At 42.7% G+C, this 19,708-nt stretch overlaps 1 protein-coding gene and 2 long non-coding RNA genes across 5 annotated transcripts in view; 2 read left to right on the plus strand and 1 right to left on the minus strand.

Annotated features, from left to right (window-relative positions):
* Window positions 1-2,038: 2,038 nt before the first annotated feature.
* On the minus strand, window positions 2,039-3,841 carry LOC148683832 (uncharacterized). Of its 2 annotated transcripts, none has more exons than XR_015946582.1 (2): window positions 3,542-3,841; window positions 2,039-2,224 (listed from the first exon to the last, which is right to left on the minus strand). It is a non-coding gene; the product is annotated as an uncharacterized LOC148683832 (long non-coding RNA). The 2 variants fall into 2 exon arrangements; XR_015946583.1 differs by having other exon boundaries at window positions 3,538-3,841.
* Window positions 3,842-3,918: 77 nt separating this feature from the next.
* Window positions 3,919-19,708, plus strand: part of SMARCE1 (SWI/SNF related BAF chromatin remodeling complex subunit E1) — a 30,520-nt gene continuing 14,730 nt past the window's right edge. The window contains exons 1-6 of one of the 2 annotated variants that reach the window (XM_035135524.3): window positions 3,919-3,965; window positions 5,251-5,293; window positions 6,056-6,099; window positions 12,401-12,568; window positions 17,912-17,992; window positions 18,991-19,122. In XM_035135524.3, coding sequence (XP_034991415.1) covers window positions 5,287-5,293; window positions 6,056-6,099; window positions 12,401-12,568; window positions 17,912-17,992; window positions 18,991-19,122 — 432 coding nt within the window. In that variant the 5' untranslated portion in view covers window positions 3,919-3,965; window positions 5,251-5,286. The remainder of the gene's footprint in view (window positions 3,966-5,250; window positions 5,294-6,055; window positions 6,100-12,400; window positions 12,569-17,911; window positions 17,993-18,990; window positions 19,123-19,708) is intronic. The other variant, XM_035135525.3, reaches the window with a different exon arrangement.
* Window positions 12,575-17,721, plus strand: LOC148683833 (uncharacterized). Its single transcript, XR_015946581.1, has 2 exons — window positions 12,575-17,111; window positions 17,389-17,721. It is a non-coding gene; the product is annotated as an uncharacterized LOC148683833 (long non-coding RNA).

Raw genomic sequence — 19,708 nt, forward strand, 5'->3', positions numbered from 1 at the left:
GATAATATATATTGCACACAACACCAAATGTTACGCAAGCTCTGCCAAAGATACAATAAATCAGCACTACCCATCAGGTCACTGCCAACTGTGATTATCTTTCTTTCTATCTCATAGCATAACAATCTTGTTACTGAAAGTAGCACACATCTGCAACAAAACTACAAAAAGAACAATTAAAACAACCAGATAAAAGCAATCACACATAGCTGTTCACTGAACTGTTTACAACAGGATTAGCAAACCAAACAAAAAACTCCCATTCAGGAGGAAATACAGTCGCCCAAATCCCTTATTAAAATTAATTATTTCATTTAGCTGTACAAATCCCATGTCTCGATTTCATACCCCCCCTTTTCTCTATTCAGACATGCCAAAACACAGATGACAGATTGTTTTGATATAAATACATACAATGTCACATCTTCATCGGAATGATAGGCTTAACGTGCTAATCTGACTTCAAAGTATACAATCCAGAGTGATTATACTGGTGGTAGAGAGGAAAACACCTTTTGGGAACTACCTGTACTTGAAACATGGCTGTTTCTCCAGACAACATAAATTTATTTAAAATATATAATAGCCTAGGAAATTTCCTCTTAGCTTTGCATTTCATCTAAGCTCTTATTTATTTATTTTTAAGCTTAGCCCTTCTCATTCTATAGACTCAGGAAGAAAAAAATTAACATTTTCAAAACAAATATATTGTTGAATGCCACTCCAATCTCGGAGCGGTTCCAGGCACCCTTACCCAGGGTCCGTGTTTCCTTTTGGAAATGAGGCATAGCAGAGACTGTGGTATCTTTATAATATATGGTTTATTTACATATATATACAACCTGAGCCTACGATGGAGGGGCTCACTACATAAACACTGCAAAAGGAACTTGTTTCCCCCTTAGCTGTAGTCTTGGATCGCAGCAGAAAGCAAGCATTGTGCTCTGCCTCTGCCTTTTACAGCCTGCAACTTTTTTCCTTTTGGATCACATCACAGTCTAGTTTACACTCTGTTTCAAAACTCTGGCCTTCTAACTATCTAGAGCTGGAGGAGGGGGCCTCACCCATTTTCCATCTGGCAGAGTTCCCTCTCTTGCTATCTTAGCAGTCCATCACCTTCCCCTTTGTTTTCTCTTAATGGCTCATCGCCCAGGTGATTACCTCAAAAGAAAGCTAGTCTGGCTTATATTTTAACTCTTGATGGATCCAGGGGTTCAGGAGGCTTGATTACGGTAATTCCTAACACTTACTGGATCCAGGAATTATGGGGAGACTGGCACCCCCAAACCCATACCAATATATGCAGAACAAACAGCCATACTAGGTAATCTTGGATACTGAAAACTAGACTGTCAGGAAGAAGTTCCTCATGTGTATCTGGTCTTCTGCTAACAGGGAATTATTTGTTTACTTGCAAGAGCAATCCCACAAACAGTTGCCCACAGTTGAAAGTAGTACAACCAAGATTCACCACCTTGGTGAAAACTATGGTGTGGAAAACAAGCTAGATCAAAATTGGTTATCTTAGATGGCCATTATCCTCTGGTGACTTTGGGAGATGAGTGGGGAACATGCAGGCCTCCAGATGTTGTTGGCCTGCAATTCCTATCATGCTTGATCTATAGCCAGGCTGACTGGAGCTGATGGGAGTTGGAGTCCAGCAACTAGAGTAAGGTTACCAGACGTCCCCCTTTCCCAGGGACAGTCCCCGGATTTACAAACCAGTCCCCATACAAAATCCATTGAAGTTGAAAAGTGTCCCCGGATTCATTGAAAAAAATCTGGTAACCTTAAACTAGAGGGCCACAGAGGGATGATACAGATGTGCATGAAATTCGCCTATCATGCATATTTGCATATATCATGCGTATTTTGTTGGCATCCATTGGTCTTGAGATAATGGAAGAATGCGCCCCTGGAGAGTTACAGTCCCTGCTGTTGCTGTAGAGAGCAATATGAGAGAGACAAGTTTTATGGCAGCGAGGACAGATGAAGGCATCCGGTTTCGTTGTTACAAATACACCATGGCATATAGATGCAGATTTAGAAATCATTTTAAGCCTTATAATATTTGATAAAACGATGCCATATTTCAACAAAATCGTCTACATCCTTTGTTAATTTCTCTGATGCAGCAATAGACAATCCATTCTGTTTCCAACTGGAGATAAACTGATGTTTCAATCCTTTCCAATTCTGTGACACTAGTACTGTAGATGTGCCACTGCAAAAGAAAAATAATTAGTTCTTTATAACAAAGTCAGATTGCCCTTCTTTTAAAATGGTTAACAATCCAAAACTTGTGGTACCTTCCACATGTTGACTCGTAATATAGCTTATTTCTGTAAATACCTTCTGCCACAAAGCCTTATAGGTTCACATAGCAGTGACTCTCCTGACTAGGATACATCTGTTGGGCCAGGAATGGAAAGCCCTAGGTTTACATCCCACAAACTGATTGGGACCACAAACATTTAAGCATCAGAATCTTTTTCCTTGCTTGGGGGAGACAGGACTGCTTTGGGAAGTCCTATTAGAATACTTTTTAAAATTAGGGGGGAAATTAGCACTGCAGGAGGCACAAATACAATTAAGCCCTTGCTTTCAGACCACACCATGTGGTAACCTCTCAACATCCCCGTTTGTACGCAAAACTCTATTATATTAAAACAACGACGTCAATGACTAAGCTAGACAGCACAAAAGCAAAAATGAGAATACAACGCAAAGATGTATCCCACTTGCAGGTAGCAAAACTCTCGCCACAAATTCTTGAAATAAACTAATGTTGGAAATCTCAGCTTGCTTTGATTCCGCCCTTTTGAAACAGAACTCTAAACCATAGCTGTCAACTTTTCCCTTTTTTTAAGAGAAATTCCCTTATTCCGAATAGGATTCCTCACGAGAAAAGGGGAAAGTTGACAGCTACACTCTAGTTGCGAAAATTACGTCAACAGGTTTATTGCCACACTTTTGAGTATATAAAATTGCTGTTCCCCCAGGAGTAAATTTGTGCTAGGCCTCTTTAGGACTTAGAGCTTGTCACCATTGGAGGTTGCAAAAATAAGTGGACCGAAGCCATATTTTCACCTTCCAATATGCGGTAATAAATAGGTATCAATTGAGATAACCAGGATTTTGCTGTGGCTGTGACTGAACAGCAATGTGTATACCCCTACAGGAGCTTAAGCTGCCTTACTCAGGTCCTACTCCTTCACGGAGAGAGGGGCTTAAACATCGAAGAGAGATTGCCAATATATTTCATTATCCCCGGGGATTGGGGGGGAGGGGTTGTGCCTGGACAAATTGCCTTGGGAAAGCTCTTTGCATAGGAGGCCCCTGTCCATCTTGCAGGTCAGAAGTAGCTCTGGGGGTGGTTTGGGTTAGCAGCAAAAATAGAAAAATGAGAAAGCCCCCGCTGCTCTACTCGCTTTTGTTTCTGGCTGCAGAAATCCTGACATTTCTGCTTTGACTTCTACCGACACTCTTCCACCTTCCCCGCATAAAAGAACCGGAGGACGAGCTCTGCGCACCGACCTACTTAAACTCTACGCTCAATCCCTTTGCGTCACGTCGTCGCGTAACCCTTACGTCATCCGGCGCGCGACTCCTTGCCTACCAACCCCGCCGCCGCCGCTTCAAGCCAGCAGGCAGCTTCGGGAAATGTAATTTCTAAATTGCATTCGCAGTTTCGCAACAATCCGCTGGCAGCGTCCTTTTAAGTAAAGAGGGAGATGAGTAGGTGCAAATGTCTTCCCAAATTGGGAAGTTTTTGTTTTTAATTCGAAAGTGGGCAACGGGATGAGTGGGTGAGAGAGCAAGGGCGAGGGGAAGGTTTGTGTGGAAAGTGCTGAAGAGGAAACGGAAGTTGCTGCCTTCCCCCTCCGCCCCTCTCCATCCCTGCTTCCGCCGCTTCCCTCTCGTTGGAGACAAAGGAGTGAGGCCCGAGGCCCGTGTTGGAGCCGGTGAGTTTGCGGGGCCCAGTCTGGGTGTGGCGTCTGAGAGGGAGGGAGGATGCGCGTCCGTTAGCTTTCCTCCTCCCCCCCCCCGATGCGAGGGTGGCACGCCCTCCCCACAAGCCTCACTAGGTCTACTCGGAAGTAGGTCCTGCTGAGTCCAGTGGGTCGCCGTCTTCTTGCGGAGCGGGTGGACAGGCAGAGCTGGAGTACTTCAGCTCATTCATTTATTTTATTGCGTTTATAGAACGCCCTTCGTCCGAAGATCACAGGGCGGTTCACAGCATAAAAACACAAAAGGCATAACGTAATTTCAAAAAAGAAAGTGTTTTTTATATATATGAAAGAAAGTTTGTCTATGTGTATTATATATATACACACACAATCACTCTCCCAGAGACGTTAATGATAACAGGTTAATTTAGGAGGATCAGTTTTTTTTGTCCATATACATACACACACACACACATAGTGTTTTTTTTCCTGGGGGGACGCAGGGGTACTCTAAACATTTTGTGAGTCTAACTTTGGCCTCGTTGAGGAGCAGTATTTCAATATGAGTAGGAAAATGAGAGTCCCCTTAAACATTTTTTAGGGGGGGAAAGCACTGTACAGTGGTACCTCCGGTTGCAGATGGGATCCGTTCTCGAGGTCCGGTCGGATCCTGTGGTTTCCGCAACCTGAGAACCGCTTCTGCACATGCGCATACCGCTTCTGCACATGTGCACACAGCGAAACCTGATAAAATACTTGTGGGTTTCCCGCGCGTGCATCCCAAAGTTTACGTAACCAGGGGGTTACTTAAACAGAGGAACGACTGCATATATGTGTGTGTGTGTGTACATACACACACAAAAAAACACTGATCCTCCTAAATTAATCTTATCATTAATGACTCTGGGCTTTCGATCTTGTTACACAAATAAACACTTTTTGATTCAGAGCTTTTTCTTCTCTAGGGAGGAAAACCATTTGCAATATTTGGTTTCAACTTTTTCTTTCGGTACCGCATGAAAGAAGTCGCTACAAGTGGGTGATGTTTAAAGGGGAGGGAAATAAACTTTCCCTGTACTGTACTGGTTCATATCTTTGCTCTGAAACAATGAGGGCATTATCTGTGTTTAAGAAGGTAGCTCAGTACTGCAAACAATGAAGTTTATAGATGGTTCTTGTTCAGTATATCAATTATGCGCTTCAGTTTTGGATGTTGGAGGACTACGTTGGTCCAACTGCTTATATGGGATGTGTCAAGACACAACATGGTTTATAGTGATGTTCTACTTTTCTTTTTCAGATCTAATGTCAGCTGGTTGAACACTTTTCTACCAAAATGTCAAGTAAGTTTAGCAGCACTCTGTATGTGTGTTTTTTCTTATTTAATTCGTATCCACATATAGAATGGCATCAATATTTCATTCCATGGATCATTGATAATGATATCTGCACTCTCTAAACCAGCCTTTCCCAGCCTTGGGTCCCCAGATGTCGTTGGAATACTACTACTACCATAATCCCTAGCTAGCAGGACCAGTGGTCAGGAATGATGGGGGTTATAGTCCCAACAACATCTGGGGAACCAAGGTTGAGAAAGTCTGCTCTAAACCTTCCCGATTTTGAGCTACATACTTAGTGTGTTACTGTCACTGTCCTTGTGGCAAAAAGTTCATTTGCACAAGACCTCCAAATCAACTATAATTGTGCACCCTGAATTTTTCAAAATGTGATTCACACCTGAAAATCGTGACATTCTGGATGTGCAGTCACATGAAAAGTCTCTAATTGCTTCAGCAACTGAATCAGCCACCCTTTTGTTGTTCGGTTAGAATAGGAGAAGGGAAGAATATAGAGAAATTCTGTTGTACTTTTAATTTACTTGGGCTTGTTCATTCTACTCACTTCTTTGAGTTCTTGGGAACCGAACACAAGCCTACAAACCACGGCTTGGACGCTCCTATATGAAGTATTTTCTTAAACGACAGACTTTCCTCCCCCGCCCTCATCTATTCACCTTTTGATTTGAAATTTTTCCTGGCAGTCTCTAGGTTTCCAGCATGTCTGCATAGTCATTCTCTACCCCCCCCTCTTCTTTTTTAAAACAGAAAGGCCATCCTATGCCCCACCACCCGCCCCAGCCCCCACAACCGTAAGTATGAAAGTATTTTTCTTATTTTGCAAACTAAAGCCTGGTTTCATTTTAGTTCAGCAGAGAAGACACTGCAGAGCTCTGTAAATCAAATCAGACAAATGGTTCCTCTCAAACAGCGTGATTAAATTCTGACTCCAGTCCTTTGCCAGCCCTGGCTGTGGAGTGCTCTTAACTGGCATTTTCAAGAAATGGAACTTGGGGTCTCATGCCTACTGCATGCTATGTTTCCAGACTATAACACAAACTTACTTAGTGTAACATTTGGCATTCATTTTTTTAAAAGTACACATTTTAATCTCGTGTTGCATCTTTAATCCAAGTAATACCTCACATAGCTTCTCTCCAAAGCACCTAGTAAAAGCTGTCACCATACATTTTTGGAAACCTGGATAAATGCAAGCTCTGTTTTTTAAGTCTGCTAAGATATGAGCATCTGTGTGGTGATAACAGGCATTTGTGAATCTCCCTAACTGTATATTGTAGTTATTCCCATAGAATGAGGTATAAACACCTTGGCAGGGAATGGGGAGGGGGATGTGTTGTTACAGCTATTAGATACAGTGGCAGAAGGTGGAAGTGAGGTGTACAAACAACAGCAAGGTTTTCACTTCTAGGGACAGAGAGTAGATTAACCTTTTGAGTAAACATGTTCAGAACATCTGTGGTGTGTACTATGAACAGGAAAGCACGCTATAAGCAACATACTTTAGAGAGCAGAAGGTAAGAATTAAATGCAGGCCTCAAATTTCCACTCTGTGGAAATGTTTAGCTGGCATGTCATGCTAAACCATTGTTTAGTGCAGGTGAGAAGAAGCTTTTGCTTTACTGCAGTTGTCATGTTGTCTATGATTTTTAACTATAGTTAGCTTAAAACATGCCAACTTCAAATTGTGTTTTCTGAAACGGACTTCTTTAACCATATTTAGTATTGACCACAGGTTTGGTTAAATAGAAGTGAAGGCCCTCAACCTCCTCCTTAGCTATGTGGAGTGGGTGTGCAAACTCAAGGCTTGGTGCAGCTACTTGTGCATGGGTAGGCAAACTAAGGCCCAGGGGCTGAATCCGGCTCAATCGCCTTCTAAATCCGGCCCACGGACAGTCCAGGAATCAGCGTGTTTTTACATGAGTAGAATGTGTGCTTTTATTTAAAATGCATCTCTGGGTTATTTGTGGGGCATGGGAATTCCCCCCCCCAAAAAAATATAGTCTGGCCCCCCACAAGGTCTGAGGGACAGTAGACTGGCCCCTGCTGAAAAAGTTTGCTGGCCCCTGTATCTTGTGTATAGCACCAAACCAAAGTTCAAGTGATGTGTGAACTCAGCCTTCTTGCTTCAGGTGCTGTCTGCAGAGCCAGAGGGCTTCATGATGGGAATTTATTGTAGAACTCACACCATGTTATTGCTGTCAAAATGCCATCCTACAGCTCTTACCATTTAATCTGGATTTTGTGTGGTAACAGAAAATAATGAAAAATAAACAATTCTACATCTGCAGACACTACTCATGCAAAAGCTCACTGGTTCCATTTTTTTTTTTTGTGGGCCGTTTGACACAGTGACATTTTGGGTAGGTGTTCTCCCTCTTCTCCTTGCTCCTCACCTGAACACAGCCTACTCATTTTGTTTCTGGTGGCCCAAACAATGTGAATATGCCTGTTTCCACAAATTGCTGCATACTGATGGTCCGACTGAAAGGTATCTAGAGAGTCTGTAATTGGTGCAGATCCCTTTTAAAAAACATACTAAGGCCGTGCGCAAAACTGCTTTTGCAAAAAAAAAAAAACATTATTAAGGGTGGTATCTCGTGTTACGTACTTAATCCGTTCCGGAGGTCCCTTTGTAACCCGGAACCACTTGTAACACAAGGTGCACTTTCTCCAATGGTGCCTCCTGCTGCTGCTGTGCCACCGGAGTGTGACTTGCACTCACATCCCGGGGCGAAGTTCACAACAAGGGGCATCTACTTCCAGGTTAGCAGAGTGCAAGGGGGACGGTACATAACACGAGGTACCACTGTATTAAAAATATTTATTGCCCACCTTTTGGGAGTGCATTCAAGCGGCAAACTCTGCACCTAGTGTACTGTCTCAAAGTAATGATTTAGGTATTAGTTGCATTCATGGTTCACCTTCTCCAGAACAGAATAAAACAGAATCTCAGGATGGTTCAAGAGCTGAGAATTGCCCAGGTTTGGGTATACTGGACAGAACTGCTGGTTGAATCCTATTTCCCTCTTTTTCTGTGGCACTGCTAAACATTTTATTTCTATTTGGTCATTAGTTACTGCAGTGGCCTGCTTTGCACATAACATTAAACCATGGTTCATTAAGCTGTAGTTCATTAATCCGTGGCTTAGTGATATATGTGAACCCTCCCCAGCATCTCAACTATGATTTGTTTGCTCCAAAACAAACCATAATCTGAAGCCACAGCTTGTTGTTGGCTTTTGGACTATATATTGGTCCTGTGTGAGAACCTGGTGCCCTTTAACCATGATTTAAACATTGTTTGTCCACCCCACCTATTCACCAGGCTACAGAGTAGAATGCCCATTATTAAAAGTTGTATTATCTAGCCATCTCAACAGCTTCTGTATATCCCCGCGTATAAAACTACTTTTTAACCCGGGAAAATCTTCTCGAAAGTTGGGGGTCGTCTTATACGTCTTATATGGGTTGTATTTCTTATACGGCGAGTATATCCCAAACTCTATATTTTAGCTGGGAAAGTTGGGGGTCATCTTATACGCCGGAATATACAGGTACCAGTATATCATTTACGTGGAAAGGAGCCTCACTGATTTCTGCAGGACTTACTTCTGTGGAATGAGTTTAGCACTGGGGTGCCAATCATAATTCCTTAGAATCACAAATGTGTAGAGTTAGAAGTGTCCCCAAGGGTCATCTAGTCCAACCTCCAGCAGTGCAGGAATCTCAGCTGAGACATCCATGACGGATGGTCAGCCAATCTATGCTTAAAAACCTCCAAGGAAGGAGGGTCCACACCCTCCCAAGGGAATCCATTCCATTGTCAAACAGCACTTACAGCCAGGAAGTTTTTTCTGAAATTTAGTCGGAATCTCCTTTCTGGTAACTTGAATCCATTGGATCGATGCCTACCCTCCTGAGCAGGAGAAAACAAGCTTGCTCCATCTTCAATGTGACAGCCCCTTGGAGATGGCTATCATATCTCCTCTTAAGTTTTCTCTTTACCAGGCTAAATGTACCAAACTTCCTCAACCATTCCTTATAAGGCTTGGTTTCCATTCCCTTGATCATCTTGGTCGCCCTCCTCTGAACACATTGCAGTTTGTCAATTTTGGTGCCCAGAACTGGACACAGTACTCCAGGTGTATTTTGACCAAGGCAGAATAGAGTGGTACTGTTACTTCCCTTGATCTAGACTCTATACTTCTGTAGATGTAGCCTAGAAGAGCATTAACTTTTTTTTGCTGCTGCTGCATCTAGACCCCTAGATCCTTTTAACATGTACAACCTGCAAGCCAGTTGTCCGTCCCCCGTCCCCCATCTTCTGTTTGTTCAGCTGATTCTTCCTACCTAGGTATACAATCTCATAGTCGTCCCTATTGAAATTAATTGCATTAGTTTTGGCCCAGATCTCCAATCTGCTTAAGTCATCTTGAATTCTGATTCTGTCTTCCATGGCATTGGCGTCTCCTCCCAATTTGGTGTCTTCTGCTAATATGATGAGCGTCCCCTCATACACCATGTCCACAACATTCCCCTGATCCATGCAAGGAACCTACTACTTGCTTGAACTTCCTCTTGCTTTGAATGTAGCTGAATAAATCTTCATTACTATTTTTAATTTCTCTTGCAAGCTCGGGTTTATTCTGAGTTTTGGCCCACCTGACCTTTTCAGTGCGACTGTTGGCTACTCATGTACACTTGAATATAAAGTCCCGTGCCCTCTGAGATCTTTTGACGCACTGAATTCTGATTACATTGGTTAAATATTGTGGCTGTGCAGTTTCTCTTCAGAGCTGCAGTAATTTAAAATAATTTTGTGTCACTCGCTCCATACCAGGGTAACTATGTAAGCTTTCCCCCACTGTGTTTTAGGAATATCTGGCTGGAGTCCCCTTTGCATTTATTTAATTAAAGTGTTTGATACATCACCTGCCAGTTTCACAACCTCCAGGGTGGCTTATAGGGATATTTTGAAATGGTGATAATAGAACTATAAAGAACCAGGAAAAGCACATCGGCAGCCTTAAAGCAAATCTATTTTGAAAGACCTGGGCAAATAAAAAAAAAGTCTCCTGGCGCCAGCAGGATGTGAAATTTTGTGCCAGTCCCCTAGGGAGGGCCTTTCTTTTGTTGCTACTTACTTAAACTGCAGGAGAGGCACCCAGAGAAGGGCCTCAACAGAGTACCTAACCATGGAGACAGGTTTGTGTGAGAGTAAGCAGCCCTCCTTATACTTGACAGCTTCCAGGCTGTATTGGACTTTAAAGGTGAACAGAAACACTTTGAATTGTGCTCAGAAATGAGCCAGCAATGAAGACATTAAGTACTGATGAGTTCCTAGTCAAACATCTAGCAACATAACTGGGCAGCCTATTATAGGATGTTTCTGTGTACTTGCACCATGTCAGTTTCTCTATCCTGTACAGCTCCTAGCACCTTGCTAGAGCTAGGTAAACATTGAAAAGTGAAGTGTGGCAGGTGAATACGAGGGCGAGTGCTTTTTTGGTGGCAGTGCTCTGACTTTGGGGTGCCTTCCTAGATGTGATGTTTTTGACACCATGGAAACACCTCCCCCCCCAAAAAAGAATTCATTTTAATTTATTTTGTTGCACAGCTTCAACGATTTCTATCTCAGCTATGGGATTTTTAGCCACCATTAAATATACATTTGTGCGGGGGGGGGGGGGAGTTAACTGTTAACACGCAAGCTATAGTCTTATTTGGTTGAATATAAAGATCCAAAATAAATACCGAAGTTTGAACCATGAACTAATTTTGAAAATACAAATGGCTTAAGAAATTATTGGTGCACTGAGCACCCATATAAAGGACTGGTTCTACTTGGCTAAACATACTTAGATGCTTTCCTATGATGCTTCATGTCCTTTCAGTATTCCAGTTTTGTGTGGGTCTTTTTGTACCCCATGAGCACCTGGATAAGCAATGAATCAGAGTTGTGAATCTCCATTTTTCTTGGGAGTTTTCCGTCAGCATCCTTCAGAAGCACCTGAAGGGTAGTTGATTTTTTAAAATTCGGTTGGCTGGAGCCCAGCCCAGCAGGTTGGGTGGTAATAGTTATAAGGTTATATTGATTTTTTTAGAATGTATATTTAAATCAAGCATGCAATTTGCCATTCACCTACAGAGCATAGCAATTAGCCCCTAGGCGGGCAGATGACTGGCAAACTGGGTGGTTCAGACGCAATGCCAAATCATGATTTGACATTATCTCAGCAAGGAACTTTGGGATTGTATTCTTCCTCCTTTCATTGCATGATGCAGTTCTCATCTTCTGACCCAGCTATGAAGCAAGCCATGGCCTGCTGTTTTCAGTGCTGGAAATTAGCCAGGCGCCAGGTGCATTTTGCACCTGGCTATCAACCACTTGCGACCAGGTAAAGATGTCAGGGTGCCAGGGTACCACGATCTGGAGGTACATGCCTGGGGATCCTTGGATCTGGATTGTTTTCACACACCAATAACCCATCCTGTCGAATTCTATCAGTTATATTTTATCTGCACAATCAGAATGAGTGTCAGGAACCAAAATGCTTTTTCTGTGCAGCCTGAGCAGGAGCAGTGAACAACGTTATAGTTTATTGTTGTATCTTCCCTTCACTTACCCCACCGCACTGCCCTGATCACAGTTGTGATCCATACATTATGAATGATCAGTGTCACCTGTAAGAAAAAGAGGTTGGAATAGGCCAATATCTATGTGGGCCATCTCTGGATAAAGTGACTTTTCTTCTTTTAAGTTCTCAGTGTTCTTAACCTAGCTCAGGGTTGTCGTCTGAACTAGGCAGTTGTTTTAACTTTGAGGTTACACCCATCCAGAATCTGCAGTGGCAAGGTTTTTTTGGTTTTTTTAAAAGAGAGAAACCCCTCTTTCCTCAACAGGTTTCATTCAGGCTTACTGTCCTTCTTGAGAGCGGGAGAGAGAGAGCCAGCTGCTGTAACACCTCATTATGCTTGTTTAAATTTCCGGTTGCTTTTGCATGCTGTACTGCAAACCATTTTCATTTCTCTGTGTTCTCCTCGTTGGGGTTCATTTCTCATTCGTGTTTTTGTCTCATTTGTTTCCATCAGCAAATGCCCAGCACACCGGGGTTTGTGGGATACAATCCATACAGCCATCTGGCCTACAACAACTACAGGCTGGGAGGGAACCCGGGCACCAACAGCCGGGCCACGGTAGGAGAATCAACTATTACGTCATCCGGCAAACAACAGGAAGTGACCAGAAATGGCTTTAGAGTTAGGTTCTTCTGAATCTTAGCTGATACCACTTTTTTATTTTCATTTTTCAAATATGAAACATGAACAACAATAACTTGTGGTTTCTTTCCCTTTCTCCCTAGTCTTCCTCTATTTTTCTTTCTTTTTTTCACTGTGCATGTTTTACATAATGGCCTTCTATTTGTAAAGCATACAAAAAAAATTGGGTGAGTTCACGAATATGCCCACCGATAACTGGAGCATCACATATGGGTGAAACTGTTATCGCAGATCAGGCACCACTCCCAGCGCCTCTTGACTGTGGTTTCCATGGAGGCAGCTCACACATTGCCTTGCCAGGCCACCAAGGGAGAAGGAAGCAAGTGATAGACATGCACAAGGGAATCAGCCTTTTGAGGTCCAGAATTGCAGTTCATTTAAAAGGTGGGCGTGCTTCAGCATCTTCAAGATTTAACTTAGCAGGAATGTTTCTGAAGCTACAGCCTACTTCATCAGGTGGGTGGGCATTTCCCAAATTTGCAGGAAATTGTTTTAGAGCTACAGTCGTACCTTGGATCCTGAACACCTTGCGAGTCTTAACGTTTTGGCTCCCGAACGCCGCAAACCCAGAAGTGATTGTTCCAGTTTGCAAACATTCTTTGGAACCCAAACATCCCTCGCAGCTTACACGGCTTCTGATTGGCTGCAGGAGCTTCCTGCACTCAATTGGAAGTCGTGTCGGACGCTCGGCTTCCAAAAAACATTCGAAAACCCGAACACTTACTTCCAGGTTTTCGGCGTTCGGAAGCCGATTTGTTTGTCAACTAAGCCATTCAAGAATATCCAAAATCTTATTAGGCTCATTTAAGTTGGCATCTTCTGCCTCCCTGTGTAAAATAAGCTGTGTTCTGGAATTGGGGGTGGGGTGGGGGAGCACCTGCTCACCTTCAGTTTTAAACATCATTTTGGATTTTCCCATTACTACTTTTAGACTAATTATGTGAAGTTTTGATGTCCTCCTAAAAGATGCTTAAAATTGGGGAAAGAATCAGTAAGAACTACCATCTTGACCTTCCTACTTGCTTCCTATCTGCTGCCAAAGGACATTCATTTATTTTTACTATTGTTATCAATATATTTTACTTGCCCTTCAGCCTAAGGTCATAGGGCAGGTTACCAAAATGAAAAACAATGTTTAGAAACAACAGAGACATATACTGGCCCTAAAAATACACAGCTTTGGTGTCAAAAGCCAGTGTAAAGAGGCGCATCTTCATTCAACAACAGCTGTACTGTATAATGAAGATGCCAGATGCACTTTTTAGCGGCTGCCATAGAAAATGCCCCCTCCCAGGCTGCCAACCCCTGAGCTTCGGGGGGGGGAGAACCAATAGGGCCCCCCAGCCAATCTTAGGCCTGAGTAATTTAGGGCTTTAAACAACACCATGAGCACCTTGAATTGGGCTCGGAAAGAAACAACCTGTAAGCATTGCTGGTGGAGAATGCTCCATAATAACCTATTAGCACCTAGGCTGTCTTAACTCGTGTCATCTGGCTGCTGTAGACAACATCACAGTGACCTGCCAGTGGTGACCGCATCGTTGAGAAATCTTTCCCATGCTTTTCCCCCTGGTGATGTGGCAATAACGGGGCAATACAGGCCAGGCTTAATTACATGCTTCCTTTTCCCTTGATTATTATACTCCCAGTTGAGCAACGTAGCTCTGGGACAGAATCCCACTCCTGGCCCATTTCATGCATTCCCTGCCTGCTTCTACACAGGAATGGGGGTGGGCGGGAATAACGCTATAAGGAAGTAGCGCTCATGCGCTCCAGGAGCATGTGTAATATACCTTGAAAATGCATATTTTAAATTAGCTAACAAATTAATAAAATGCAGTTGCAAGTAACATAACTGTAGTAAGTGTTAGAACAATGTTCACCCACGCTGGACAGTCAAACAAGGAAGCACATCAGCTCTCCCCAGTGTGGTTCTCCCCAGATGTTTTGGACTGCAACTCCCATCGGCCGTGGACAGCATGGCCAGGGGTGGTTAATCCAAAGAATCTGGATGATACTGAGCTGGGCAAGGCTGGATTGCATAGTAGCTGCTGTCATAGCCAGCCCCAAAACCGAAGTGTGCAACTGTCAAGGGACTCTCATGTCCCTTGTGGAACCTTTGTCCGCAGCTCAACACAACACTCATTTGATAAGTTGAAGAGAGCCCTCTTTTGGCCCTCGGTGCTCAGATCAGAAGTAGATTAATGTGGCCAAGCGATACAGAAGGCACACAATATGATGGCGGGGAATTGATGGCCCTTCATGTTGGTTTATTTTTATAATATATTTTTATTAATTTTCCAATTAAAAACAATTATATCACATCCATTATTTCAAATTATACAAATACATATCAATCAAACCAAATATTATGCCAAATCATCTAAAATTTTCGGGGTTCCCATGCTTCAGGAAATTGGGGATTCCTTGCAACTGCCCACTGCCGTCTTTTTTCTAAAGTCCAAATCATCACTCAAAGTCTATAATAATCCCGATCTTTCCCTTACAGTCACATAGATGTTTTCCTCTTTCACTGATTTTTTCCCAGCTGCTGAGATAAATATCAAACAAGGTTTTACATATGTTCTTTCTCCTGTGTGAGTTAATCAGTCCAGCCTCCCCATAAGATGGCCCTTCATGTTTTTAAGTCACATTTCATAGGAAGGATTTCTTCCGTAACTAAGATCATCATAAGGTGTCTGTGTGTGTTTTCCCCAAATACAGTCTTTGTCCATTCATCATTTAAAAATCTTATCCCCAAAGACTTTTAAAATCTGAATTTAAGTTCAGATTAAAACAGGTTTTTATGTTTCACAGATTTCCATTGTATATATGTCATGAGCATTTACACCTTTCTCTGCCGTGTATATTTCAATATAGGTGGTCTTTAAAAAAACACCTATTGATTTATAAGCATTTAATTAATTCACTGAATGTTTTCAGACCCATTGTTATGTGTGTGCATGTATCTATACAGTTGCTAATGCATACACCTCAAAATCTTTATATATACCATATATATATTTCAATGGAAGCGATGTATGAATTGATTGGTTCAAAGCATTTCATAAATATGAGCAGGAGCAAAGCCTGGGTTTTTTTCCTCCATCAAAACAAAACAAAACATTGAAGTGCTTCTGGAATGCTAGAGATCTGCTCTTGTAAGCTTGCCACACATGCTTTACCTCAGACTTAGACAGTTGTCCTGCTACATTCTGCGAGAATGTGTTCTAAAATTCTGTTCTAAAACTGAAATCCATGCAGAGACTTGCCGGTATGTTTATGCCTTCATCTTAAACACTGCAGTCCCTTTCCAGGACAGCTGTATGTGCTGCAAGGTGCAGGTGGAATCTTGTTCATGCAGGCTGCCCCATTAATTGCTATGGAAAGAGATCCACGTGAGCTGAGAAATGGCATGCGCTGATCTGTTTCTTCCATTGAAATGAAGAAGAAGCCCATGGAGCTGGTGGCACAAAGTCAGAGCTTCTGGCGCAGTAAGCAGTTGCCAGATGCAGGAACCTTAGTTTATTATGGCAGAATTCCATTGCCCAGAGTTATCACACTATCAGAAATAGTTTGGGGAAGTTGACTTTTGCAACTTCCCTTGGGGTCCATTTAATATAGTTTGCACTCAGCCCCTACATGAACACAGAACACTGGAGCATAACCATGGTTTGTAAACTACAACCAAGCGGTATAGAAGTTTTGTTTTGTTTTGTTTTTAAAAATAACAAACATACTGCCCTCATTTCAGCAAAAGTATGGAAGCCAAGGTTGTGCTTTTAATGGAAAACGTGTTAAGACTGAGGAGTTGGATCCTTCTGGCAAACTATAGATAATGCAAACGAAGTGTCAGCTTGTCTTGGATGGATGAGAGGTTGTATTTGTACAAATAATGTATTTCGGAAACAAGAAAATAAATCATAGAAAGGAAGGCACTGTGTAGCTGCCAGCCAATAACACCTGTTTGTTTTAGTCTCTTTCTTTTTCTTTCTTATTGAGTGCAGGCAAGGTGCTTGGCGGTTTGTACCTTTAAGGAAGACAAAGGTCCCTCCGGGAACTCACAGTCTAATTTGGACTCCGACAGTGAAATTCGGATTCATGTGGTGTACAGGTTGAGGGAGCCAACCTTGCAGAGTTCTTGTTGTGATACGTTTTCTGGGTTCTCCCCGCCCTTAGCCTGCCTTAATGGAATAAGTATAACCTGAGAAGGCCTTGCGTGAAAGAATATCCATACTACTTCAGTTCTGTTCTCTCGCCTCTTCCTAAAGTTACCTGTCTCTTTTCTTTAGCATTGAGGTTGCATTCACCCCTGAACTTGACCACTGGTTTGCCACTGTGCCTATGGCAGCAAGTGCCCCTAATGCTCTCCTGGGCTGTGGCTCTGTGGGGGGGGGGGGATCTAAGCAAGCTACCGCTGTAAAATCCAACTATCCCCAAGACGCCAGCCTAAAAGAAGTCAAAATTGGGTATGCCCAGGATTCGGAGCAGTGACTACCATTCCCCATAGCTGTCTAGAAAGGCCCTGGATTATAAGAAGATCTGGATTATAGGAAGATCTGGATTATTATGAACTTGGAGAGACGATTTGAACTTTAGAAAAAAGACGGCAGTGGACGGTTGCGAGGAATCCCCAATTTCTTGAAGCATGAGAACCCAAAAAAAAAATTCTCTAGATGATTTGGCATAACATTCGGTTTGATTGATATATATATGTGTATAATTTGAAATAATGAATGTGATATAATTGGTTTTAATTGGAAAATTAATAAAAATATATTTTAAAAAAAAAAAGAAAGGCCCTGTCAAACACAGCATCACCCATACTCTGCTATGCGTTGCAGGCGGATTATGGGAGAGCCGCAGATTTCACAACATGAAACGATCCCAACAAACTGTTGGAAGTTAGCAGTAGTCCAGTCCCCATAGAACTGTGGGTGTGGAGGTGCTTAGCTCCAGTGCTGGGTGGGGTGAGGCAGGTGTGGATGCAGCCTCAGGTATTTAGTGCTGGTAGAGTTAACAGCTGCTCTCATTAGAAAGTGAAAAACGAACTTTTGAAGCCACTGTTGCAAGTCGAGAAAATTTGCTTCTCTTTTTCATTTAGAAATCTCTGTACTGACAAATTCATCAGAGGTGCTGTTGGAAAAAAGTACTCCCGATCCAGGGTGCTGGAGAATATATAACTCTTCTGATGAGAGCTAATCATGTTACCTGCACCTGTGTCTCACTTACCTGTGTACGTCTCTTGGCAAATGCCTGTCTTGGTGGTTCGCAAATGTTTGAGATAAGATAACCAGTGGATTTTATTTGGTTCTTCTCTAGGCATCATCGGGTATCACAATCCCCAAACCCCCTAAGCCTCCAGATAAGCCCCTCATGCCCTACATGAGGTACAGCAGGAAGGTGGGTACAGAACACTTGCTCTTAATTTCAGTAAGCAGTCCTCAAAACCACGTTAACCTCGTGCTTCATCTATTTTGTGGTGGTTCTTAAAAGTGTGCTTGGATGTGTTGTGTTTTTTTTTTCTTTCCTTAAGGGAAAACTTAAGAGTGCAGTTTGTCTTCTCTTTTCACAGTGAAGGCAATAGCGAGCCATGCAAATGGAGCGGGTGGGGAGTTAGTTCCGCTACAGGATGAAACTTGGCCACCGTACTTTCGGGGGACAAATGAAGACCTTCCTTTAATTGAATATTTAGAGAATGCTTAAAACTGCTACCAAGGACGCATCTGGTGACTTGTTGACATACTTTTCTGTTTTAAAAGTACCCAGGATTGGTGCAGCTCGATAGCTGGATTTTGCAGGAGTTGACAATAGGACCTACTTTGCTTTTTTGAAAAGTTGTGTGTGGTTTTTTTCTTTTTTTTAAAAAAAACCACTTTCTTTTTTAAAAAAAGAGGGTGCAGCGCCATTCCTCTCTTTCCCCTTTTTAAAAATGTGAGCTTTTTCCTGATTAAAATGAGTACCTAGGACAGCGCCTGATCCAATCCATTGTTGAGGAGTCACTGAGCCAGGAGGACGACTGTGTTACCTGCCTTCCCATCTCTGCTTTTTTAAAAAAACAGCAACACTCGTTTCATCCAGCGGCCTCTCTTAAGACAAAAAGAGAAGAAACATAATGCAGGATTTAAGGGCAAGACTGGCGGAAAAGATGCTGTGCGGCTGAGAATTAAACCAGGCAGTGGATAAACATCGTAACTCTTGACTTCCTGCCCCAAAGAAATAATCAAACAGTGGACATAGCATAGCAAAAAAAACCTGTCTTAATGTAGCCTTGCATTGTGATGATAGTTCTCAGAAAAGACACTAGTCATGGTAGTGATATTAACAACAAAAAAAATAGATGTGTTTAATTTTATAAGTATTCAGTTAGCTGGAGCTTTACTACAGATGTTTTTATTAAGGTCTGGGACCAAGTGAAGGCGTCCAATCCTGACTTGAAGTTATGGGAAATTGGGAAGATCATTGGAGGGATGTGGCGAGACCTCACTGATGAAGAGAAGCAAGAGTACTTAAATGAATATGAAGCAGAAAAGGTACACTGAAGAAATCCCTCTCTCTCTCCCCCAAATGACACTGGACGTCTCTCTCTCTCTCACACGTGCACACACGAGGCTAAACTCTTTTTTAAGAAAGAAAGAGAGACTAGCTCTGGAGGAGGAGGTGATAAAGCAGACTCACATACGAGAGAGTTATTGAGGAAGGAAACTGAATCAACTCTTTGCTGTGCGAGCCCAGCTCTCCTGGGAGTTTTAAGGAAACTATGGTAGAAACACGATACTTGGATTGCTTGAAAAGAGCCCACCCAGGGGGAAAACATAACACCAAATCCTTCAATTAAACCTGAGTCAAGGTTGTGTGCCGTCCCTCTCTGCCCCCCCCCCCCCACTCTAAAGGCACCTGGAAATAAAACACAGTTTAATGAGATTTCCCTCTTCCAGTTCCTCCCAGCATCACACTCCTCCTGTATTCCCTTTGCTGTTCATTATATATGGACGCGCACCGAAATGTTTAGATGACACCCTGCCCTGCCTCTGGCTGTGAGACCTTTGCAGAGGAGAGCAGTTGAACCTCAGTAAAGCTGCCCTGAGATGTTGTCCACCCCTTGATTCGCGTGAAATT

The sequence above is a fragment of the Zootoca vivipara genome, chromosome 12 (genome assembly GCF_965207765.1).
Source record: "Zootoca vivipara chromosome 12, rZooViv2.hap1.1, whole genome shotgun sequence".
Classification (NCBI taxonomy): Eukaryota; Metazoa; Chordata; class Lepidosauria; order Squamata; family Lacertidae; genus Zootoca; species Zootoca vivipara.